General features: G+C 43.0%; 2 protein-coding genes across 11 annotated transcripts; one reads left to right on the top strand and one right to left on the bottom strand.

The window, feature by feature from the left end:
* Positions 1–5,008: 5,008 nt before the first annotated feature.
* Positions 5,009–17,437, top strand: LOC119157218 (A-kinase anchor protein 17B). Of its 10 annotated transcripts, none has more exons than XM_037407883.1 (7): positions 5,034–5,093; positions 6,215–6,307; positions 7,101–7,295; positions 9,988–10,109; positions 11,905–12,141; positions 13,405–14,920; positions 15,493–17,437. In XM_037407883.1, the coding sequence occupies exons 5-7, from the start codon at positions 12,052–12,054 to the stop codon at positions 15,627–15,629; spliced, it is 1,743 nt and encodes a 580-aa protein (XP_037263780.1). In that variant the 5' UTR covers positions 5,034–5,093; positions 6,215–6,307; positions 7,101–7,295; positions 9,988–10,109; positions 11,905–12,051; the 3' UTR covers positions 15,630–17,437. The 10 variants fall into 10 exon arrangements, 8 of the variants coding, with proteins under 8 accessions (XP_037263784.1, XP_037263785.1, XP_037263778.1 ...); XM_037407884.1 differs by having other exon boundaries at positions 7,212–7,295; XM_037407887.1 differs by lacking the exons at positions 6,215–6,307; positions 7,101–7,295 and having other exon boundaries at positions 5,009–5,093; positions 13,405–14,299; positions 14,756–14,920.
* A 1,932-nt stretch (positions 17,438–19,369) lies between these two features.
* On the bottom strand, positions 19,370–25,795 carry PGRMC1 (progesterone receptor membrane component 1). The gene is made up of 3 exons (XM_037407889.1): positions 25,391–25,795; positions 23,413–23,568; positions 19,370–21,289 (listed from the first exon to the last, which is right to left on the bottom strand). Exons 1-3 carry the CDS (start codon positions 25,707–25,709, stop codon positions 21,189–21,191), a joined length of 576 nt encoding a protein of 191 aa, XP_037263786.1. The 5' UTR covers positions 25,710–25,795; the 3' UTR covers positions 19,370–21,188.
* Positions 25,796–25,844: the final 49 nt, after the last annotated feature.

Genomic DNA, 25,844 nt, shown 5'->3' on the forward strand with positions numbered 1-25,844 from the left:
TTCTAACCATAAAAATGTGACATTTCTTCTAGGCGTTTGCCTTTCTTGCTCATCTGCCCAAGAAAGACAAACCTCAGCTTAAGATTCTTCTTGAGCACAGTTTTTTTCCACCCAGTCTTCCCATTTCAACTACTCATTTTTGGTCAAGTTTTTACATACCTTGTTCTGGCTGATAAAATGAATCAGCAGATGACCTCAGCTTTCCACAGCACAGTCTAATCTGTGGAGAAGACGGTGGCTGGTGTGAGTTTGTCTGTTGTCAATTTTTTCTCCTGTGTAAAGGAACCTGCCAAAATAAAACCAGTCATTAAAAAAAATGGATGTCACTTGCAGGATATGAGATTACTAAAAATGAATGCTCTACATTGCACCTTCTTTTCACCATTTCTGCCAGCCTAATTGAGTTTATATTGTTTATGTCCTCCTTAGTTTCTCGTACTGTTCTGGATTGGTTTTGGTGGTTTTTGTTTCTGTTTTGGCTTGTTTTTTTCTTGAACACTGCAAATAGTTTGGTCACTATCAGTGCATTGCTTCAGGATAATACAGTTGTGGCTAGCATCAGAATTAGGCACAACACTGAAATCTGTCACACACTGGTTTTATTAGTAAAGGTGGTGTTGGAGCGTGCTGTCATTTCTTACGTTAAATTCCATTCTACTTTGACACTGCCTTCCTCGGGCATGTCAGTACCTAACTGTGTTTAACGTCTCACAGAAAACTTCTGAGATCAGGGAGGGAGAGTAAACAAAGCTGTCAAAGAACCATTTCTCTGCCCATGCCAAATATGAGTTAGAAAAGCTCTAAATTTAGCACTGCCCTGAGGTGTTCATTTGCCACTGCTTTCCAGGACATTTGCTGGAGACTCGTAGAGCACAACGTGTTCTTGGTTCATTCCTTCATTGGTGGTGAGAGAAGACTTGTAGAGCACAACGTGTTCTTGGTTCGTTCCTTCATTGGTGGTGAAAGAAGAAGCCACTCCAGCAAGCAGTTGTGTTGTCCATATGACTGATAGTGAAAATTAGCAGATTTGCCTATGATAACCCACGATGTCTGTGACCAAGCCAGAAATAGAATCCTGTACTCCTACTCCTGTGACTTAATCACAAGCCTGCCTTTCTGTACTAAGAACGATTCACAGTGCCAGCTGGCTTTGTCAGGTGTAAAGCAGACTTTAAAAGAAGGAAGCAACCCAGAAACTTCTTCAATCTCTGGGTCTAACAAAAAGCTCACGCTAGAATTAATGCCATTGATACACATTCTAAGCATAGCTCAGAAATGTTATAAACCAGAATTATATTAAGAAGGATTGTATATTCTGGACCTTCTGTAGAAATTGTTGTATTTCCTCTAGCTGGACAACTTATGTTTTGGAAAACTAATTCTCCTTACAGCCAAAACATATCTGTTGGACTAATAACTTTTTTTTTTAATGGCTTCTAAGCAAAACCATCCACTTATATATGAAGTATTTCTGAGGTAACCTTATTGTAGATTAAACCCATCATCACACAGGCTGTTTAGAAAGTCCTGACTGGGAAGTTAAACATGTTAGAAAAACAAAACAAAATGCCACCAGGTACTTTCTAATTACCTTAAAGAAATTTAAGTTCAAGTTTTCTGTGCAGCCAGCCAGTGGATGGCAGTATTCAACACATCCTTCGGTTGCTTCTGACTAGAAAGTGGTCGTGTAGGTGAGCTGCTTCTCACTCGGTAACTGATCACATCAGTATCTAGGGAAAGGATACTTCAGCAGTCCACAAATTAGTTTCATGAGTCAAACCTGTAATGACAGCCATTTGCAACAAGCAACAGTTGTATCATTGTTATTTATGAAATAAACCTATGCAAGTTTCCTACTTTCCCTTGGAACAGGTCTTGGTGCTCTGTTTCAAAAATAAATACAAAATGGAGGTTTGGTTTTTCCTACTTACTTAAAGGTAGGGAGATATATAGTCTCAATATGAAAAGTTATTCTAGCTTTTAAATTACTCGAGCAGCATGTAACATCCAGGCATAATTCACAGAATGACGTTACCAAGCCACAAGCAGAACCATAGCCAAGATTCTTACTTGCACATACTTGAACATGCTTTATGTCCAAGACTTCTTCCAGCCATCTTCCTCCCCAGCCTATGCCTGAAGCTCCCAGAGAAAGCTTGTCTATGTGCACAGGTTGTCAGGCTTTAAATCAAACCCAGTTGAAATGTAGTAGAATGAAATGTAGAAAGAAATGAAATAATCTTATGATGTTGCAATGTCTGTGTGAGTGCCCCTGTGCCCTAAAGTTAATTCACTTCAAATCCACTTCCACTAAATGTGAATAACCCCAGAATAAGCAAATGAGCTGGATTTACACAGTCCTTTGCACCAGTTCTATCTAAACTGATTTTCAAAGACATCACATGACTTGTGCAGACTGGGTTTCAACTTTCCTGGTTGTCCAGTTCAAAGAAGAAGGTTTCTGTAAGAGCAGAGCAAATCTCGGGTCTGTACAATCTAGGTAGGTAAGAGATGGAATAAAGCCTAGAAGACTGCAGGTTGCAGAGAAAAGTGAAGTTATTCTGCAAGAGGGAAATGTGGGATAATTATGCCACTCGAGATCTCTTTCTAATGTCTCAGACGTATCTTTTGCATAAAACAAGATAGCTAATACTGGGTCAAAACTGCATCTGCAAAACAACTCCATATTTTCTTGTTGCCTCTGTAAACATCAAACCCACTTCTGAAGCAATGTATTTGGTCTCCCATATTTTTTATAGCAATGAATTCCATAGTTTTATTATTTGCTGTGTAAAAGTGAATCAGTTCGTTCACTGTGTAAAAGTGAATTATTTTATCCGTTTTGGATGTGGCACTTTTAATTAATATGACATGGCACTTCTCAACATGAGAACATTGCCAGAGTGATTTCCTTAACATTAGCTTTCCCTGTCTCCTTTGCCAGAGGAAATACAACTTACTGTTCATTCACAGAGTAACTCACCATGCTCCTCCAGCAGTGCTTTTGATCCTAGTAGACAGGATATTCTGCAGTTGCAAACGATCAGTTTCCAGTTGTTTGCTCCCTGAAACACAGAATACAAATTCGATTTTATTTACATTTAAATTTCCTCAATTATAGGTAACAAACTGGTTGTTTTTTTCTCCAACCAGGAGCCACAGTATAAGTTTTTTACTTACTTGTGTCAGGTAGTACCTCTAGTAGCAGAGATGCTAAGATGTGACAATGTTGGGTTGGAATGCATTGTGCTTAAGAAGGAAGACAGCATTCTTATGCCAGTCACAAGCCCAAGGAAATGAAACCAAAAGCCTCAAACCCACTGTGCTGGCAGCAAGAAAATTATAGACAATTGTGGCGGAGTTTAACAGAGCTCAATATAAAAGAAAATATAAACTATATTCATTGTTTGGAATTTCATTATTACAAAATAATTGCCAATAAAATTACAAAATGGAAATGTACTTTTTGTATAACCTCTCTCATAACAGGAAAAGCAAAACAGTAACAGCCATTGTCCCCTGAATCAGTAGGTGTATATCTTCTTATCTCCTATTTCTGTATCCCATACTCAGATCTTGAAATAACTTTGTATGACTACATTAAACTTCTTATCTACAAGTTAAAACATGGAAGTTTTTCAGCTTATTGCATCTTTGGAAAAGCATCAGGTACAGAGTAGGTGAATATAATGACCCTGCAGCTGCAAACTGATCACAAATTCCAGTTTGCCAGTTTGGATTTGGAAAAATACACATGGAAAGGAAAAAACCACAACTTAAGAGACAGTATCTTTGAAATGTAACTTTTTGTACCATTAACAGTTTTATCTTTTAAGTTAAACACAAACAAATGTCAGCTTCTAATAAGACTCCTAGAAAACCTTCCTGATGCAAGGGGAATCAACAACTGCGGAGAAGGCAACTAGACCCAAAAAATGTTTGTAGGTAAAGGCAGTATCTTTACCGTTTCAACTTGTACAGTGAGAATGCTTTTTGGCACACAAGGTTGTAACAGAAATAAATGCCCTCCCACACTAAATAAATACACACGTAACAATTCTTTGCAGCTTGTAATTGCATAAATAGCAATTAGACCACCTGAGAAGTGCTTGGTACACACCTCTGTCTGCAGCCTCCTGTGCATCCTATGACCATTGCCCATTGTGGTTACAACTGTACCTAGCACAAGGGAAGAAATCAGGTGTCTGTTTTCAAGAACGGGCGCAAGGAATATAAAATGTACCATGTTTTACAGTTGTGTTTGGAAGATCACAAGAGACAAAAACGCACTGAAAACTGAGGGAGCATTTGAGTGAATGACTGCCTTGAACTCAGCTCCCTTGGGGACATTAAAATAAGAACAACCAGGTGCTGGGAAGCACGGAGGGTACCTTCGGCAGTGTGCTGGCGAGGTGCTGGCACGCCTGGAGCCGCACTGACCGCCATATAGTAGGAAGAGACACAGGCACCGCGTTTGCACTGATTAAACACGTACAGGCCAGTCCTGCAGCAGGGAAGAGCAGATAATAACCCTCACACACCTATTGCCCAGATGAAGCAGTGGTAGGTGAGTTACCTGTGTGACAGGACAAAGAAAACCACGGTATTGCAGCACACCCCTGTAACTAGGCCTTCATGCTGCCTGAGTGAGGCAATGGCTGAGGAGGGGGCTCTTTGGGGTGTTTTTTAGCGCAACGCCCACACACACGACGACCACAGGCTGAAGGTGCCCGGCGGCAGGCAGGGGGCGGCAGGCAGGGAGCAGCAGCCAGGGGAAGCATGGAGCCCCGTTGTGCGAATCGTGCCTCACAAACGCGTGAAACGCCCGAACACCTCACGGCCGCACCGCCCTCGCCCCGGGCCCTGGCCGCCGCAAAATGGCCCCCGCGCCTGCAGCGCCCCCCCGCCCCGGGGCCGCGCCGAGCAGCCGGCCCCGCCCGCCGCCCCCAGCCCCGCTCCGGCAGGCGGGAGGAGCGGCCGGTACCGGGCCGCGCCCCCGAGGCGGGTCCCCCCCGCCGCTGCCCGGCGTGCGCCGCGCTCCGCCCCGGGGTGGCGGCGGGAAGGGCGCCCGGCGGCGGGCGGCAGCCGGAGGGGTAAGGGGAGCCGGCCCGCTGCGGCCTGTGGGAGCGGGGCGCTGCCGGCGGAGGGCGTCCGCCGCTGCGGGAGGCGCTGCCGGGGCGGGGCGGGGCGGGCGGCTGGGCTCGGTGCCCCGCTCCTTCGGGGGACGCGGCTGCCGGAGGGCGCTGGGGGCTCCGGCGGGGCCCGTGAGGGGAAGGGGCCGCGGCCGGCGGGCTGCCGCTCTGCGCCGTGCCGGCCGTGCCGGGCCTGGCCCGCGTCCTCCGGGGCACCGGCGCGCGGAGCGGTACCCGGCAGCTCAGGTGGGGCTGCCCGGAGCCCGCGGCCCTCCCGGGCCGAGCTGGCGGGTGCCGGGCTGGGCTCCGGGCCGGCCGGCCCTCCCCTCCGGTTGCCGGGGCGGCGGCAGGCTCGGCCGGGGGAGCGGCAGCCCCTCGCCTCTCCCCCGGCCCGGGCGCTGGGCCCGGGGGTGGTCCGGCCCCGGCCGCGCTCAGGGGCTCACCGGCCGCCCCGCACCCTCACCGGGGCGAGCGGGTCTGGCCCTGCTGCTGCCTCCGTCCCCCGGTTCCCGCCCAGGCCGCCTCCCGGGCGCTGGCCGAGGGGTGCGCGGCCGCCCGGCGGCGCTGGGCCCTGGCCACGGGGCTCCTTGGGGCGCAGGGGCCGCTGCCATGGGGCCGGCTTGCGGCTTCATCCCCCCCGGGAAGGCGCTCCATGAAGGAGGGACGCCAGGCGCGGTGGCTTCACAACGCCCCTTCCATTGCGATGCTTTGAGCGGCAGCCCTGCCGATCACCTCTCCTTTTTGCTTAATTTTGCGCAGAGCAAGCAGAACACGCAAGTCCCATCTGTTGAAAATCTGTTTAAACCCGTGTTTTTAACTTCTCCGAGTGGCTCTTTCTGGTACATGCTTTCCCCTGTGTGATATACTCTTGTCTGCTACTGTGGACCCATAGTATGTAACGGTATGGATCAATAACGTCGAACGCTGGGCACCTTGCCATAGGTGCTCTTGTGTGCCCACCTCTGCGGAATGATGGTGTCGAGCTCTGCGGGCAGAACTGCTTGAGGGCAGGGCAACAGACTCTGAAAAGTCACCTGGCAAAATAAGATTTTTTTAAAAATTTTTTTTTGCCTCCAAGCTAGATCTGTTTCCTGACCTGGTTGATGGTATGGTCTCAGAAACAGTTGTGGTGGCCCAGGGCTTGACATGAGTGACCAGCTGGGACACTGGGGCTGGTAAGAGCTGCCTGAGCTAGCAGTACTGTAAGCAAATGTGAGGGGCGCCTTGGCATTGAATTATTCTCACTAATTGCATTCTGCTCATATGGGCTATATGGGTGTTTCAGGTTAGATATTGCCAGGTTATTAATGTTCTCCTAAAGTCTTCATTTTGTTTTAAGTATGAGCCTGGGTGACATATTTCAGGGTGTTCTAAGACGGTCACTGTAAAAAGGATTGTGCAGATATTCAGGCAAGTAATTTCAGAGTTTTACTGATTTATCCTCATGTTTGTCTTTTTTAAAGCTCTGAAAGGGTTATTGTAGTACGTTAGTAACGGCTTGGGTTTCCATTGCAGTGTTGTGGGGAGTATAAGTGGCGATAGAAAGCATGCTTAAAGGAGTCAATTAGCTGTGCATGGCACTGACCAAATTAATACTGTGTGTGGGTTTGGGATTCATGTTCTACATTGGAGCTTGTTAGAACAGTGCAACAAAAAATACCTGCAGGCTGGAGAAAGTGTCTCATAATGAGGGACTGAGAAAGCTCTCAGAGCTCAGTCTGTGTATTTTATATAAGAAAGCTGACGGAGAGGCACCTGGATTATCACTTGGAAGAGGAGGGGGAAAAAAACAACTCAACCCGCCAAAAAAACACATAGATGCTAAAAGGATGTGAATCTAGTAGAGGAGGGCTTATGAAAAATCGGTATCTAGAAGTGGCTTCCATTTCAAACAGTGAATGAGTAAGGAACGGTGCAGACTGCCTGTGCGAAGTGGCAGGTTTTCATATCGTTGTGTTTTCAAACCAGGGCCAGGTGCCTTCCTGGAAGAGATGCGGTTAGCACAGGCTGGAGTAAGTGATCTGATGGCCTGTTGTCCTGATCAGCTTGAATCTGTTCTAAAATACTGTATTATTTTAGGCCCTTGAGACATAGGAAGTTACTGGTGCTTACAGGAATTCCTCAGTAGAGCTGAGAATTTGTCACAGATCTGTAGAGTTCCAGGTCAGTATCTTGATTCCTTTTTATACATTTAAGTAACATCTTTTTTTTATTATTATTTTTATTATTTTGAGTATATATCAGTGTTATCAGAACACACGATCACAGAAGACAGGCATGCAGGTAGCACAGGACAGTTCAGCCTGCAGTTCATAGTAAACCCTAGTGCAAGGGCAAATGTGTTTCTGATGTTATAACCATGTCAGAATGGCTCAAAGGAAATAATAACTTGGTAAAGGGGTTGAGTGTCAGATTCCTTGGGATTTGTCAGTTGGAACGCTTAAAACCTAAAGTTAACAGCTTATTAATATGTCAGGGTTGATTCCAAAAGCCCATGCTGCTGAGTAGTAAGCTGGTGGATCAGACAGTAAATAATTCTGTGCTTCATACACAGTTGCATGATGAGAAATACATTTCTGATGCTTGAAGAGCTGGCTATGAAGAATACAGGGAGGAGCAAGGGTAATAATGGTCTGCACTGGCAAATTGCCATAGCTTACTCAGCCCTGTGAAAAGAATTTTGGGCTTACTTCTAGGTGATTTATTGCAGGAATATGGTTGCAGCCATGATGGTGTAAGGATACGAGTGAAGAAAGATTTGCGAGGGCAGGGTAATATCAGTTGGTTTAAAAGAAGATGCACTTGCAAAACAGAACAAGCTTTTGCGTACATCAGCCGTTCTTCAGGCTTGACTTTCGTGTCTCCACAGCTTTCAGCAGCAGTGTCCTCGATGTTTTAATCTGCTGCAGCTCAAATCTTAGTGTGATGGAAAAAGTGTAGTTGATATTAACATTACAGATAGCTTGAGGAAGCTCTTTATCTTAATGCACAGTGGGCAGAAAGGATTCTAGAGACTACTCGCTTTTTGAGTTTTGTAGTGTATCTGCTTTGCTTGTATGACATGCTGAAGGTGTGTCTAAATATATATGTAAGTGACCGTATTCAAAGATTAATCCTGAGATACTCGGCTTTGCCTGATGAAGTTGTGGTTAATTCTGAGTGCATTTGGCAGCAGTTCCTTAACACAAGCAATTCAGTGCTGCAGTCTGCTGTAGCTGATGCTTCTAGAGATTCCAGGTTTTGTTGTTGTTTGTTTGTTTTTTAAATTACATTAGTTTTTCTTCAGTACATATGTGGTTTTTTTCTTCATTGTTCTGAGTGAAGTGTATTTACTCTCTTTTACCAAACAGCTTCTTGTACTGCACTTATCTTCCCCTGTAGATTCCTGTATTGAAGGCAAACAGGTATTTTTCAAGTGATGGCAGTATAGTTTTTAACCTGTGACAACCATCCTATGGACTTTTTTTCACGTTGCTTCAGTGGAAGCTTTTATGTGGCACTCCTGCAGTTCTCCGTGTATATATATGTTATTTTTTTCCTATAGTCTGTATGTATGTTAAAATGGTGGCTAAAAAGAGAGAAAAATATAGCTTATGGACAGCATTTAAATATGCTAACCTTTATTTGTAACTAGCTGCTGAGATTTTGTGGAAGAAGCTGGCATAGATGGTGGTTTGCCAACTTAGGCTCTTTTTTTCCTTGAACCTAATCCTTTAGTTTCATTGCTAATCAGTGGAAGCCTCTCTGCAAACTTTTTGGAGAGTTAAGCATGTGACAGGGAAAAACCCTTATGCTTATCCTATTTATGCTGGGTACAGAGATACTGATACATGAAGCTCATGTATCTGAACTTAAGTCCTTTAATTGAAAAATGACATTTTACTGCTTTGATTTCCTGAAAAATTGGTTGGGTAAGCTAAAAGTTGTAAATATTTTCAGTGTGGTTGGCACTAAAACTGGGAGATGATCTCAGGAGCTGGCAAGAGTCTTTGAAAGATACTTGGTTTCTTATTGTTAAGCATGAAGTAGGTGTGGCAGCTGCCCTATTTAGGTGGTTCTTGGTGAGTAAGGGGTACCCTTTCTCTTCTGTGCACCTTTTTGTTGTAAGTATGCTGAGAGATGAATCCGTTTAAGTGCTATGCTTAGTGTGACATTACAAAAGAAAACTTGAAGTCTGTAAGCTTGATTTCCACAGCCTAACAGCTTACCTCTGTAGGTACTTAGTATAGCGTACCCTGTTTCGGTGTTTTTTTCCAGCAGGTAATTTCTAAACTGTGACCCTAAAATATACCTCTATGCTGGAAATAACACTTCACATTACTTATTTTTTCAGTGTAGATAGACGTTGATGCAATTTCCTTGAGTGTTTTCTTTGACTGTGCTCACATCTAGTCATTTGAAGCTGATGAAATGCAGCACACATCAACAGAATTCACCAATTTTTAAGCAGGCAAGTATTTGATCCAAAAGATGTTGCTCTAAGAGTCAGTGAACTCTAGTTTTGGCAGAATTGCACAAATCCTGCAGTAGGAATGCTCTGCTGAACACGCTGAACTTTGAGTCCCCAGAAGGTTATGCCAGGAACAGATTTGGCCAAAGGTATGATGTCAGATTGGGGGCCCCTGATGCCACAGCAGGAAGAGACACTTGGGAGTGGGACATTTGAGCTTGATTGACACCCCAGCATGAACTCCAGAAGAGATGTTCTAGTATGCCAGGGTAGAGTGAGTCTCGTGGGTATAGTAATATTTTGTTAGTCACCTAGGGTCTCTCATTTGCTCAGCAGGTTGTCTGTGTTTGTATAAATACACGGCAAACTGGACTGCTAAGTCTGACTCTGCTTCTTCTGTGACAGGTGACTTTTGATACAACCAGACACTTTAGTGAAGGAGCCATAAGAAAGAGAAGCCTGGAAAGACTAAAGCTGCAAGAACAGGAGCACGTTCGGAAAAGGGGGAAAGGAGAGGGGGTTGAAAGGTGAGAGTGTATTTTTAGAGAATGTCCCATTTTCTTGAGATTTGTTACACTTCCTCATATCAAGTAAAATCCAGAGAGAGTGGCTACTCTAAAAATCCAGGCTTTGAGGAAACAGGAGTCAGGGAACTTGAAGCAATACTATGTAGTTTTTATGTGTTACTGTTGGAAAGAAAAGCATCATGATAATTCTGTGTGTAAAACATCAGATGGAGGGGTCTGGGTTATGAGAATTGTTGAACTAGAGACATCCTGAGGTCTCTTTCAGATTGGAGTGCTCTATGATCTGGTGTGAGATCGGAGAGCCATTGGTCTCAAATTGCTCTGAGGCTTGATTGCTTAAGGTTCTGCATGTGGGCTTTTTGTATTGCTCTGTGCTGCAACATCACAAATTAATGTCTCTATGCCCTGGAGTAAAATTAATGTGACATATGTTTCTGGGTGCCTCCCACTTGACTGGAAGGTCCAAAGCTAGAGGTGAACACTTCTGTCTTTCTCTCTGCCCCTTTTTACATGTTATTTTTTCATTGTTGTTATCTTTCGGTCAGTGTTTTTAAATCTTTGTATTTGAGTAAAGTAGTATATTGAAGTTTTAATTCTGTAGAAAATGTGTTTGGATGGCATCCTAAATTGTCACACCTTCCTGTCTTAAAAAACCCAAATGCTTGGAATGTGGAGCATAGTGACTGTAATGCTAGGTCTCTGAAAATATTGCTATGCTTCTATTGTTAATACCTTCCAATTCAAACACTTTAAAAATATTTTTTTAAATACTTATTTGGGTGAACACTTTGTTCCTTGAATTTTCTGGAGTTTTCTGTGACACGTCATGTTGATTGTTTAGTGGATCTCCTTTCTGCAGAACAGGGTTTCCAGAAAGTAGTGATGGCTTGTTGTGGCTTAACTCCAGCTGGCAACTAAGCCCCACATAACTGCTCACTCGCTCCCCCCATGTCAGAATGGGGAAGAGAATCAGAAGAGTAAAAGTAGAGAAAACCAATGAATTGAGATAAAGACAGTTTAATAGGTAAAGCAAAAGCCACGCACACAAGTAAAGCAAAACAAGGAATTAATTTACCACTTCCCATCAGCAATCAGGTGTTCAGTCATCCCCAGGAAGGCAGGGCTTCATCACGTGTGACGTCTACTTGAGAAGGCAAACACCATTACTCTGAATATCCCCCCCCTTCCTTCTCCCCCAGCTTTTATATGCTGAGCGTGACATCATATGGTATGGGATATCCCTTGGGCTGGCTGAGGTCAGCTGTCCTAGCTGTGCCCCCTCCCAGCTCCTTGTGCACCCCCAGCCCACTCGCTGGCAGGGTGGGGTGAGGAGCTGAAAAGGCCTTGGCTCTGTGCCAGCCCTGCTCAGCAATAGCAAAAACATCCCTGCATTAGTTTTGTAATACCTCTTAAATGGGACCCTCATTCTAATCTGTACGGGAGATGTATTAACTTAAGAATTAGATCCAAATCATTAGTCTCTAGTTGTGTCCTTGGAGACAAAAGATGATGCGGCTCTGTCGTCTTGGCAGTGCTTGTAAAGACACCCTAGAATACAAACCATTTGAAGACACAAAGAACTTTCTAAACATGTCATCAGTTGGATGCATGTCATCTATGTGCCGTGTTTTTTTAAACATATTACTCGAACAAACGAGATTCTTTGTTAGCCACATGCGGATTCTTGGCAACTGGTTGCTGCTTATTAGCACTTCAAAGACTTGTATCCAATTCCCCTGGACTCAAAATGTAAAACAAGTGTCATCTAAATTGTCCCATATTGATAATTACCTAGAAAAAGACGTGGTGATGAAATGAAGTTCAAGAGAGAAAAAAGAAAGCTAAGCTCGAGAGGAGAGAAGAGAGGCAGATAGATGGAGATGAGAAACATCCCCCAAAGCAGCAGAAGGTACCAGCTGAAGAACAGCAGTGTCCAGAGAATATGCCTGAATGGGAAGAAAGGAAATCCCTGCTAGCTCAGAGAAGAGTGGAGTCTGTCAGACTGCTTACAGTGCTGTTAAACCATGTGAAAGTAAGACTATTTTAAAACGTATTTTAAATTTTGAAGGATTTTTATTAGACCTTGAGTAATTCACTAGACATTTGATGTCTTGATGCTGTTCAGAGGAATGCCTTGGTACTGACCAAACACTGAGAAGGCCTCAGGTCTAAGTCTTGTGACAATCTGCTCTGTCTTACCCTGAGAGCAAAGGTAGCACATTTCCACCTGGAAACTTTGCCTTTGATGCTTGTTTGAGGCCTTGTTGTTACTGAATAAAAATAGGGCTGGAAGGGCTGTATCAGCTCTATTAGACTTGATCCAGCATTGCAAACAAGGAGTTTCAGGGCGGGGACGTAAATGATGCTATCTCTGCTTGTTTTGGTTTCAGGTCTACAAGTGGCAGAATTAAATTGACATGATTTATGGCAGCTGCATTTCTAATAGCCTCTCTTTTGTGGCCAGCATGAAGCTATCAGTTTTATTTCAGTTTGATTTGGCTAATGTCTTGAGAAAGTCAGCAGAGGATTGATAAAAATTTGAGTGTTTTGCACACAGGCTAATGTTTGGAGGTTGTTTTAGTGCTTTGGGCTAAAAAGATAATGTTTTAAATGAAAACAGGGGTTTTAATTTCTCAGGGGTACTAACATGACTTTGTCTTTACTATTTGCTAAGTAACATTTGCTTACAGCTCTTACAAGTGTGTGTTTTCCCCAGTCCTTAATGTTAAAAGATTTCTAAAGGACTATAATTTACTTAGAGTTGAAATCAGAGGCATTCTGCGTGATTTTAGGGCCCTATAAAATCTGACATTACCCTTTTAATCATGAAGGTGATGTGTTAAATAAACTTCAACTTTCTTGGTTTCACCACTTGGAAAGCTTTAGATTGGTTGTATTTGGAGCCATTTACAACAATGTATAACAAAGCAATTTATTCTAAATAAACTATTTGATCTACAAAAGTGTGGTAATGTAACTGTTGCCGGCAATACTAGTTGTTGTGATGCTGTGATCAAACAAAGAATGTTTTCTTACACAGTTGCAGTGAGAAAGGTGAATTGGTTGAAAGGTTCCTTTAATTGAGAATGTGGCTTTCTGAGATGATGAAATATCTGTAGTTCTAACTTAGGAATTGTGAGATTGTACTATTGAGCTCCGAACTCAGCCAAACTTACCCATCACCTGTGTAATTCTTCTGACTGTGAGACTGCTTGCTCATGAGTTTGCAGTTTAGCACTCTTTATAGTGCTTGAAAAATTTACATAATAATTTTCCTGATTTTTTTTATTTGAAGGATTTTGTGCAGTTGGCAAGTCAAAAAGTGGATCCTTCATTGGGCGTAAGGAAGGACAATTCCTTTCCTGAAACAGGATTAAAAGGCACACATCAGGAACTGATTAACCCCCATTATCTTACACCCAAAGAACTGAAACGTAAGAAAGAGTTTAAGTGCCCATTAACCAGAAAAAGTAGCAGCTTATGTAGTGAGGAAGGAGATGCGAGTAACTACCATGCATCTACTTGTCATATAGTCAGGACGATTTTAAGTGATTCCTCTACAGCCCCGAGTTCTGACGGACTGCCTGGCAGAGATGCACACAACTCCTTTGGCTGTGGATCTTTACTGATTACGGTTACGCAAGACTGCAGGGTCATCGAATCCCTCGATGGAAGGGACTTCCCAGCACTGAATGTAGTTCACACGCAGACAGTGTCTGATGAAGATGGTTGCAAAAAGCCAAAGGTTTATGAGACTGATGAATTCATCCATTATTTACTAAACTACTATCAGACACCACGCTACGCACGTGTTTGCTTAGAGCCAAAAAGCACGGTGAACAAGTCCTGGTGGAAGAGAGTGGTGTCTGATGATGATAGTGGCTTTGACATCTGCTTAAGTAACAAACATGGTGAACGCTTCAGAGGAGCGAGCCCTGTGCAAAACCTCAACAGGAGAAACTGTAGTAGCGATGGTAATTATAGACTGGTCATCACTATTGGGGAACTGGGGTCCACAGACACGGTGTTAGAAAACAAAGCCTATGGGGGTAGGCTTGCAAGAAGTTTGGAAGTGCAGAGGAATGACTCTCTCACTGCTGATAACTTACCACGTGCTGGACTGAATCATTCTTTGGATTGCACTGCTGTTACTCATGATAAGGAATTCAAACAAGAAGGTAGTGATGAAGGTACTGTACCATACGAAACATGCAGATCTGCTTGCAGGCTAAAGGATTTGTTGGAAGAGATGAGTGATTCAGAGTACTTTAGAGGGGCACGTAGCAGTTCGATGAAGAGAACAGAAAGAAGGTGTGAAGAAATTTACAGCAATTGTGGCAAAGGGTGCTTGCCTGCAAGAGCAGGGGAGAGAAAATTACTGGTTTACCTTAAAAATGTAACTCTGGAAGGTCAAGAGAAGGAAAACAGCAAATGTAGCTTCTGTTGTAATGCTGTCCATGAGGACTTGGCAAGGGAGTGTGAACATAAGTTTAAAAAGTCGTGCAAGAGGTCTAGTAGTAAATTAAGACATGAAGGACAGAAAAGTGAGAGACAATCTGGGGAAGAGGAGAGAAGTGCTCACAAAATGAAGAAAAAGCCAAAAAAGTTTTCTTCTAATCTTTTATCTGATGAATGTGGCTTTTCAGAGATGGACAGTTGCATGCAGCTGGAGTCGCTCAGAAAGATACAAAGAAAATACAAGAAAATGTTCCACAAAAAAGTGAAATTCAAGACCCTTCACCGCACCATGGCAGCACCAGGTGTTACCCCTCGTGATGGCTCACAACTTCAGGGGACCATCCAGAGCACAGGTGAGAAAGAGGGACACCAGAACTAAGTTGACTGAATTTGACAGGTCTCTGGCAGGTAAGGTTAGTTGCCAGTTCTTACAGTGATGAATGGTAACTGTTTTTAAAAAGTTTTAAAGAATATAAACATGGTATAAAAAAAGGAGTGCGAGTTCTCTGCAGTTAAAGGTTTGTTCAGTTTAGCTCAGAAACGCTATGCGCAGTGGTGGTTCAAGAGCAGGATTTGTCTGCTTAATTGGATAGCAAAGTATCTGTCATGGGCATTAGCAGATAGGTGGTTATACTGTTAATAACATGCATGCTAACAACTCAACATGCTTTAGACAACTAAAACATTGCTAGGTAACTCAGTATGTGGTACATCTGGGTGGGAAGTTAGTAAATTTATATACAGGTAGTGATCTGATCTCCATACAGGATTGCTGCGTTTCTGGCTATTGTTACTCACAGCCCTTTCACAATTTACTATGCTTTCAGTTCATTGGTGATACCTTACAGCTGCCTCCCCATACCCTTTCTTTCCCTGCCCCATGATAAACTCATTTAAAGTAACTTTTTCGTATATTTACCTACAGGAGATGATAAGAAGTTAATGTTCAGAAGAGATGTGGATGCAGATGTCAGAGGATGCTCTCTATTTCCTCTTGAAATAATTCAGACAAATCCCTGCTCAGATACTTTCTGTGGAGCAGAGCCCAGAAGAGGATGTTGAACAGTTGCTATATAATAGCTCTTAAGTTTTGATACAGAAGTGGGAGAAGGAAGTCCTTTGACCATTATAAGGTATATGAAATACTGGGGTCTTTTTGCTTAGGTAATTCCTTTGGTTTGAATATCTAACTGGTGTAGTGAGACGCAACACCAGAATCTGTGTTTGCCTTTTGGATAACAGAGGACCAAAACTTTCCTGAGGACCAGACAGGCTTTCATGGACCAGTTGCTAAGAACTTGAAAGGATACAGATTAAGATCTTGGAGTGTTATATACCCTGATTAAATGTAGGGGCCCATGTAAATATCAAAGTTAGTCTTTAGCAGTAATGAATCATTGGGAAAAAACATAGCTATGTAAGTCCTAGAGCAAGCGTATCAAGTGCCTCCTCAGTCAGGTTGTTAAAATGGTGGGACTGGAAGGTGTAGGGGACATTTATACTCAATTGTGGGAAGTAATAGATTTCCAGATATGAAGAAAAAAAATCAATCTTCTGTAAATCTCACACTGGGAAAATGCTTGTTTTCTATTCACAGTTCTAGAAGTGTTTCTGAAGCCTTGCTGGTCTTTGGAAGGAAGGGTTTCACTGAACTTTTGCTAGATGTGGTGCTTCCAGGAATCTGAATGATTGTCTAAGCAAAGCTCTGAATGTTAGGTAGGGAAAGGGCCACACTTGTCAGCATGCTGACAGTCCCCGTATCTGTATGCAGGTTGAAAATTTGCTCTCAATATTTTGAAGGCACGTGTAGTGAGATAGCTAGTGTGTTTGCTTACAAATAATTTCCAGAGAAATTGTGAAATTTTGTCAGACTTGTGCTGCATGTAGGTAAAAACGTAAAAACACAGTCTAGGAGCTTGAGTTATATTAATATTTATTCAGCTGGCTATATTTAGAAAACAGCCACAATTGCTTTTGGACAAAGTCCCTTAGCAAGATATAGAGGACAGTAAGTTCAATACTGATTATTTCAGCTATCATTTTAATATGCTTTATTCATTACATGTTAATATATGAAGATAATGTAATAATGTTGCCTTCATTACATAGAATCTTACCCATGTTTGTAACTTCTGCTCTAATAAATAGTAATTAAAAAAAATATTGTAATTGTTCATGGTAGATAGGTTTTTCCCCAGTGTTCAATACTGGTGACTCCTACAGGCTTCTAAGCCAGGTTTTATCAGTATTCTCTATTCACACGTTCAGATGTTGAGTGCCTTTTCAGGTCGTGAATGACAAATGGTTGCTACTCAAAGTACTGTTAATCTATTATCTAAAAAGATCTTATTTTCTTGACAGAAATATTTTCTGACTATTTTGGAGAACATTTATGCCCCTCTGAAGTCTCCTTTTTAGTATTTTATACGGTTATAATGAAGATCAACTATTGTATTTGTTGACTGTGTGAAATGTTTCAGTTGCACTGATGTGACATACCAAGGGTGTTTTCTCTCTACGCAATATTTGCGGATTAAAGATGACAAGACTTCCCCCTCTGTCGATCCATACGGTTCTGTGTCCGTGAGTACCCATTTCCCATGAGACAGGCCTTTTGATTACAGGTGAGGAAGCATTTCTTTTTGCTAATCTGGGGGAGCAGGAACTAAAGATTTCCTTCGGTGTAAATTTCCAGTGTTTTATCAACATGTTGTCACAATATTCAATAACAAATAAATATACCAGTTCTGTAATTGCTTCTTGCGTTCACCTATATTGATTGAAATTGATGAAGCAAATCCTCTCTCTCCAAGTCCTCATTCTGTGTAAAACTTTGCTAGTAAATAAAATGTGTGCACTTTAAAATGTGAGACACCATTGTAAGCTTCATACTGAAGCAACATTTATGTTTACAGGTGGCATTATGTAGAACCTGTTCTCAGGTGTTTTAATATTAATTCCCCATGATAGCCCCATGCTATCATACGCTGGACTATTCAGTATAATTTTGCTTGTTATCCTGAAGGCTTATCTTTAAAGATGCGTATAAATTTTGCTTTAAGACTTCTAAGATGCATAGCTTTGTAGATTAAATGTCAATAGTTACAGGAATAAATGTCACATCTCGGGTATGAAAGTTACAGAATGTTTTGACAATTGTAACACTTCACAGGTGAAAAGATGCATTAAAAGCAGCATTTATATAGTTCAGCAACAGAGGTGTATAACTTTGCTGGCATAATTTCACACCTTTCAGTTTGAGCCTGGCATGTGCTGTTGTTCAGCCGGCATTTCACGCTGTGGGATTTAATTTTTTTTTTTGGAAACACTGTTTACTGTGACAAGTATGAAGTAGGGTGCTGAGACTGCAGATCAGATCTTGCAATCAAATCTGACTTTTCCTACAGAACTAGTGAAAATGACTCCTAATAGAGCTAGTGAGCCCATAAGTCTTCTCCGGGGAGCTGTCTGAACTAAGCTTTGTTACTGGAAATACACAGCCTGTTGTACCTCGTGCTGAATGCTGGTCAAAACCCTACGGGCTGTTTTAAAGCAGAAATACACAATGCCCGTTGTTACATCAGTCAGTCTGCCTGAAATACAAGAACACAGCAATTATGATATAAAGCCCTCTCTTAATCCAGAGATTCCAGGCAATGCATAGAAACACCTCACCTTTTGTAAACCCCTTGCATAACTCCAGACATAAGCATTCATTACTGAACTTTTATAAAAGTGGAACAGCATGAAATAAGAGCTAATAAGGATGATTGAGAGCAGGGAGAGTCCAGACAAAATAATACCTGAATTTTACAAAGCAGTTGACAGTGACAGAAGTGGTTGGAAAGGAGATGCTGCTCAATTTGATGTGTCAAATTTGTCAAGTTTTGATTTGTCCTAGAGCTCCTCAAGTATGCCTTTACTACACACACCAGTAACGGGTGTTTGGATGCTTCACGTGGGGGAGATGGCTGACAGTCTCTGCTCATAGTTGGTCATCGTGTCCTACTTGGTTAATGTACAGTCTGATAAGCTACCTGGCACAGTTGTTTTTGCTTAATCAGTGCAGCCAGTCACTGTTGAAGGAAGGGGCCAAGTTGCAATGAACAGAGTAAAAATGAAGTTAAAACCCATACATTTTCTCCAGTACTTTAGGAGAAAATAAAATCCGTGCCTGGTGCTTCATGAAATTGTACTTTTGTTACTTGCTTCTTCCCCTTCCACAATAAATTAGTTTTGTTTTCTCTGAAAAAGCAGTGGTCTTGCCAAAGCATGGTATTTCCTTCCCAAGAAGCACAGATGCTTAACATTGAGCTTTGTCTTGTGTTATGACCGGTTTTCTGTGTAGTTTTTATGTATTCTTACTGTTCTTTGATGCATCATGTTGCAAGGTACAGATTAATATTTAAAAGTGTTACAGTGTTGAGTTCCTCAGGATATGTTATGGGCTACCTTAACAGTCAGATGGTTGGGTCCACCGAAGGGTAGGTTATAGCCTAGCCTAATTCTGCTACGTGTCAGCCTTCCGAAGCTCCAGCTTTTGCTCAGTGTTAATGATTACTTGCGCCTTTTTACACCTAACTCTGTTTTTCCAACAGCAATGCATGTTATACAACATGCGCATGTTCTGTGTTTAATATTCTGTTCAAGTTATACTACAGAACCACATTTACAGGCATTCAGTTAGAATATATACTCAGTTGGATAATGTTGGACATTGGAGAAAGAGAATACAAAACTTGAAACATTGGGGAGGATTAAGTATCACGTTTACTTGCAGTGAATAAAACCAAACACCACCATTACACAAGAGTATTTTATTTTCTGGCTTAAAAGCGTATTTCTGATTTGAGGTAAACCATTAGTAGTACTTTGCAAAGAGTATTACAAATGTCTCTAAAAAAACAGCAACACAAAGGTTGTGACAAGATTTAAATTCGTCTCCAGACCTTCGTTAGGTAGTTCACACAGTACCACTTTACACAAGCTATCTTCATTTGAAGGCCCAGTGTAACCAGAAGAAAATGCCATGACAGTGTTAGGACTGAGGGAAAGTCATTCATTCTCACCACAGATGGTCTCAGGCACTTTTAACGCGTTGTGTCAGCTTGTTCACGAAAGCTGCTGTTGTGCAATGCACTCTGCTTCCAAACAATTTGGCCCAGTTTACACCTTCCCACTCAGGACTCATCATTTTGGTTATGTTGCCAAATTGAAACAACTCAACTGGACAGCGAAACTACATAGGGGGGAACTACCCCAGACAGGCACCCAAGCATAATCACCTGGACAAGAAACACATTTACAAGTGATCAGCAAATCATTAGTTACCTTCTTGGAATTTCTAAGAAAGTTTTGCAGAAGTATTTTAGATAGTGATGGAGCACATCGACATTTTCTTCTTGGTCAAATCTGTTTACCCAGCCCCCTCTGGCAGGAGACTAGTAATTAAGCATAGATGTAAGTTAAGAGAGCAAGTAAGTAAAAAGCAATTCAAAGGTCAGGTTCCCCCAGGTATAGTATTGCTGATTATGCATGGGATTGTGCCGTTTCTTTAATGGCAATGTTCCAAAGCAACAAAGGCCTCAACACAGAAACAGCTTACACAATGTTATTTTGTGCAGGAAAACTGTGTAAGTTACACTGACCAGTAACATTACTCTGCTAGTTAAAGCTGCGTGTACAAGAGTACTTGTAAACTATGCCATACCAGCAAGTCATCTTTTTTAGGCCTAGGAATTGACAGCAGCTGATCTTCCCCTTTTAATATAATTTCATTAACAATCACAGAAAAGCTTTGTTAGGAGGAAAAGTGAATGAGTAGTAGTCCAGCTGAGTTACGCTTCATGGTGTACCTGGTTTTCAGGTAATGCACTCAATATCTAATCCTTTGTAGCACTTCAGATGGGCTTTAAACGTGAATAAAGAATATTAATCCATGCATAATTATGCATGACTGAATACATCAAGTATTCATTAGTCCTTATTAATTTTTTAAGTATCTAAAAGTGATTTAACCTCTAAAAAATTCTTATTTTTTAAAGCAGTTAGTGTTTCATCTGTAAACCACTATGTAACTCCTTAAAAGCCAAATTACCTTACATAATATTGAATTACTCTGCACCACAAATGAGTATGATGCTTCATGGACAAATAAAATATAGTCCCTTTTCTAAAGGAAATACAGCCTGGGGCCCAGATCCTGCAAAAGCTAACACAAAACAAGATTTAGTGGAATTTGTGTTGCATGTGTGAAGTTTTACTCTTGTGCTTGTGTCCACAGTTACTAGGTTGTTAATGAAAAACTGGATTTCAACCTACTCTGTGCTAAATGGTGATAGAAGAAAAACATTAATAGTCCTTTATTGCCAAAATTGCAGTTTACTTGTGCACAGGCATTTCTCATGCATACGTCAGATTATGCAGGTTTAAAGTAAGACAGATCTTAGATTTTTAGTAGTTTACCACTGAATTTTAAAAGGAAACCTTTGAAAAGCAACAATTCGCTGTAACTCTGGACCTTTTGTAAGCATTGCTGCTGTTGCAACTTGTAAAACAGAAGTGGAATGTTACAAACGATCCTTTACGATTCAAAAACCAGATTGTTCCTCACTGTACTCTCTAGTCTTTCTTTGTGTCTTGGGCATCTTTTTCTTCTTCATCAGAGTACACAGTGGGTTCCTCCCCTTCCTTCAGCAGCTTACCAACATGGTGATACTTAACTGGGGGGAAAAAAAAAAGAAATCAAGTAATTATTCTTCCCTGAAAGATGTGCCTTTTTTAACTCAACAAAATGCCTATATAATAATAAAACAGCTCTCAGCAACTTGTTCCAACCACTGGGCAGGGAAGGAGAAAAGCCAAACTCAACTACCTGAACTACTACTAATGTTGTAGTAAGAAATGTGTAAAGTGAATGTAGCTGTAATTCTCCTTCTGCTGCCTAAGCCAAAAGATGAATAAATGTAAAGACACATGTAAACTGGGGGACTCATCCAACTAAGAAACAGAATCCAGGATTAGATTATTTCTCTTAATGGCATTGTTAGAATATTTATGTTAGGTATTACACTCGCACGCATATACATATTTGCATATATGTATGCAGCTTTCAAGGAGTTTTATCGTCTGTAACGTATGTTGAAAGTATCTAATAGGACAGAAGAGGGATCCTTTCTCCCCAAAGATAAAGACGGATCTGTTATCCGATTATGCAGCTAAGCCTCTGCCTTATATCTCTTTTTGAACATGTTAAAACACTGAGATCATATACACATAAGAACTGAGAGCTATGCTATATTGCCCATCTGTCAACTTCAACAAAGCAAAAGATGCCTCTGACTATAGGCATTTCGGACTAGCATTGTTATAATTAATAAGAATTTAAAGCAACTAATTGCCAAATTTACTAGAAATGTAGTAATAAAGAGTGCAGTTCACTGTTGGTCCTGATGCCTGACTCTTTAAAAAGTAGATTTAAACACTAGTTTAGGGCAGGTATTTTGGTAGCATAGTTCTGGTTCCTGTGACATATTTGTGTTAGCATAATAAAACAGCCATTCTGCATGGCATGATCAACAGTCTTGATTAAGACAGGAAGAGCGCCAAAGTAGGAGGGGCACATCAGGTCAGGACTGAGACACTCTGGATGACATTAAGTGGAGTAAAGCTCCATTCTAGCTTGTCATAGTACATCTTTAAAACCCAACACTAGATTTAAAAACAAAAAACATTTTACTTCCACTGTACTACTATTTTGTATATGCAGTTTCCATTGTATATATATATTTATGTGTGTGCGTATAAAAATTCATCAAGACAAACAACTGATACATTTATTTTTTGTCTTACCCAAATAGAAACAATCCCTTTGGTGTTCACTTGCCTAAAAGGCATCATGAGATACAGAGGAATTAATTTTCATCAACAAGACACACATTGGGAGAAAAAAAAAATCATGCCAGTTGGCATGCCCTGGTACAAGGTCAATGCAGCAATTTCCATAAAACTGTGGCTGAAGTTCTTTTTGAGCAGCAAGTTGAGGCACATGACAGAAAACAGTTTGAATTGCGTCTTTTCAACTTCCAATACTGAGCATAGAAAAACAAGGCAACTATGAAAATTACTTCCTTCTGTTACTTTTAGAACAAACATCTCAAGTGTGCAAGTTGCCATTTTTCCTCTGCCACTCTGGCCATCACTGGTACAGTAACAACCAGGCTGCTTGCAACCACAGAGGTGGCATTTGCTCATTCCTCATCACCTGCTGGGGAAGAAAATCAGCTGGATACAGTTGTCTGTGAATCTAATAAAGCCACCAGCAAGGCCATGCAGAATAACTTAAGAGTAAAAAAAGTTGTATCAAGAGCTCCAAGCGGAAAAGGCCTGGTTTAAACAGTCTTCATAACTCAAACCCCCCAAGGAAGTAGTAACTGAAATGCTACTCTCATTTCTGAGAGGCTGAATGGGACATAAGCTTAATTTTTTCAGAGCATTAAAATCTAATAGTCTCTATAGATGGGGTCATAACTGCATCAAAAACATGCTCTTAATTTCCAATTCCTGTCAACTTTTTGGGTGGCCTTACAGATTTTACCCTACGAGAGAGTGCTTCTATCTCTCCTACTGTTCTGTAAGGCACAGCGGGAGGGAGAAAGCAGAGGGAAAACCTGACATTTCTCTTAATTCTTTTGACTAACAGTAATTCTAGTAATACTTAGTAAACAGGTATTAACTCAAAGTAAGTTTGCAGACTGATGCTTCCAGCTGGTAACTGCATTTTAACCATTGCTTCCCTTATTACACACTAGTTAGCTACTTTGTGAATAGGTTAAAAATGGCTTACAAGTGAATTGTGACTCCCAGTCCCTCAAGGTCTCTTGCTGTGTAGCGTTGAGATCAGAGAGGTCATCATAGTCATCCCTCAGAGCCTCCTTATCCAGGCAGAAGGTGGCAAGACCTCGGGATGCATCTCTTCCAGCAAAAATCCCATACGGGCCCCCTTTAAAATAAAAACGTAAGCAGCATTATTACAGGGGTAACGGATGCTGTATGTTCTTCATGGATCAGAGTCACCAAACTGAAACAATGAGTTCCTACTTTGTCCCATGGGTCAGAGGTGCCTCCAACTTCTGAAAAGTTTTGAAGTTTTATTCTGCTTGGTAATAACAGAAAACAGAGGAAGAGGACAAGAAACAAAACCATGGGAAGAGATGAGTTTGCTGAAACATCAGGACAATGAACCACACAACAGTGCATGGCACATACAAACAGGGTAAGAATAAGCATACAAATGGTGTGTGTCTGAGGTGAAATTGAAGTTTTCTAAGAGATGCTCCTGACTTAAAGAGCTGAAAGGATGACTTGACAGAAAATGTGGTGGAGATACCAGAAATTACCAACTTGGAAGAAACATCTATTACAACTCCCAAAGTGCAAGATAAGCTCAAATGATCAAAACATGCAACTCACAGCAGATCAGAGATATCTTATCAAGACAGACTCTTGCTAAACTTCATTAATGATTCACTTGCTTGCATGACAAGCTGAAAACGGAGGTATCACATCTTGCAGTTAGACATTGAAAAGTCTTATGGGAGCTAAAAGAAGTTAATATGAACTCTTTTTACTGTACAGCATGCCATCTTCCACACCTCCCAGGGTTTCTTTCTGAATTCCTCAAAAGCATCTTACTTTTCCATTAAAATGAAACCCAAACCAGCCAGACACTGTGATGAACCATTCAGCATTTAACCAAATTAGATACAATAGGGAGCTTTGGCTGTCATGCATAGAATCCAAAGTGTGGTCCATAAGTCAAGTGGGTTTAGTTTGCACAAATACAAAACTACATGCCTAACTCAGCTACACATTATCATCTTGACTGCTGCAGAACTCAAAGTTACAGTCCCACATCATTCAATGACAGCCTCCAGTCTATGTTTGGACCAAAAGCAGTAACCTCATTGTGCTTCCAAATACGTGGCATCTCCTGCACTGCTCTCCTTGCCTCAGAGTAGCACTGGCAGCTTGCTACTGCAGCTACCCACAGTCTGGAGAGCTCAAGAATGGTTATGCCGGACAGATCCTGGCACAAATTAGCAAGCCTCTGTGAGGCTCTTTAACAGGAGGCCTCTGTTAAAAGTAAAATCCCGTGTCCTCGTGGAGGTGATTAAATCTTATACCTGGGTGCACATACTCCCACCCACCTCATCACTAGCTGCTCTATAAGCCTGTGTAGCTTATTCAATCTTTGCACGTTCCAACCGGCTACACTCATGATAGGAAGCTGGTTTAATGTAAATTGCGAGGTATTTAGTATAAATATTATGCAATCCAGTGATGCTGGGGATGGGATGTCAGCGCTGCAAGCACACTCCGCTCCTGACGCCCGGCGTCGGGCAAAGGCACCCGCGGACGACGAAGCGGCCCGGCAGCGGCACAGCCACCGAGGGTGCGTGTAACCTGCCCCGGGGAAACAAAGAGAGTAACGCAGCAACGTGGAGTAGCGCCGGAGTTCTCCCGCGGCGGAGGCCGAGCAGCCGCCCCCCGGCCCGAGCTGAGCGCGCCCCGCCCGGCTCCGGGAGAGCCGGATCCTTTCCCGATCTCCCGATCGCGGGCAGGGCCGAGAGGGCACGGGCGGCTTAGCCGGGCGCTCACCCGGCGGCTCGGGGAGCGCTGATCGCCGCGCCGCAGGGCGTGAACCCCGGCCCCGGGCCTGACCCCGGCCCTCCCGGCGGCAGCCCCCGCGGTCCCTCCGCCCCCACCCCGGGCACAAAGGGCCGCTGCGTTCCCGGGCCCGCCCCGCCGGCCCCCGCCCTCACCGGGCCCGTAGAACTTCCTGGCGCGGCTCACGTCGAAGACTTTGCCGTTGATGGCCATGAGGATGCGGCGGTCGCGCACGCCGTCGTAGGGCCGCAGCTGCGCCAGCGTGAAGTCGCGGCGCTTCATCTTGGGCAGCGGCGGCGGGTCCGCCTCCCCCGCCGGCGCCGCCGGCCGCTCGCCCCGCAGGATCTGGTAAAGCAGGAAGAGGCAGAGGCCCAGCAGGCTCAGGTTGAGCGGGGAGCCCACGATCTCCAGCAGCAGGCCGCCCCCCTCGGCCGCCACCTCCTCGCCGGCCACCGCCGCCTCCTCGCGGGCCATGGGGCTCGGCTGCGCTCCGGCGCGGCGGGCTGAGGCGCGGTGCGGCGGCGGGCACAGGAGCCGGGCCGCCTCGGCGGGCTGCGGGGCGGGACAGGGCCGGCGGGCAGGAGGGAGGGGCCGCGGCCGGCGGGCGGG

Source organism: Falco rusticolus, chromosome 14 (genome assembly GCF_015220075.1).
Source record: "Falco rusticolus isolate bFalRus1 chromosome 14, bFalRus1.pri, whole genome shotgun sequence".
NCBI classification, from domain to species: Eukaryota; Metazoa; Chordata; class Aves; order Falconiformes; family Falconidae; genus Falco; species Falco rusticolus.

Excerpts from the sequence above, each read along its gene's own strand:
- LOC119157218 (XM_037407881.1), top strand. The coding sequence starts at position 12,052 with ATGCCTGAATGGGAAGAAAGGAAATCCCTGCTAGCTCAGAGAAGAGTG. Across the intron at positions 12,142-13,404 it reads TGCTGTTAAACCATGTGAAA|GATTTTGTGCAGTTGGCAAG; the intron begins GTAAGACTATTT and ends TTTTATTTGAAG. Across the intron at positions 14,921-15,492 it reads GGGGACCATCCAGAGCACAG|GAGATGATAAGAAGTTAATG; the intron begins GTGAGAAAGAGG and ends ATTTACCTACAG.
- PGRMC1 (XM_037407889.1), bottom strand. The coding sequence starts at position 25,709 with ATGGCCCGCGAGGAGGCGGCGGTGGCCGGCGAGGAGGTGGCGGCCGAG. Across the intron at positions 23,569-25,390 it reads CAGGAAGTTCTACGGGCCCG|GGGGCCCGTATGGGATTTTT; the intron begins GTGAGGGCGGGG and ends TTTATTTTAAAG. Across the intron at positions 21,290-23,412 it reads CTGGGAGTCACAATTCACTT|TTAAGTATCACCATGTTGGT; the intron begins GTAAGCCATTTT and ends TTTTCCCCCCAG.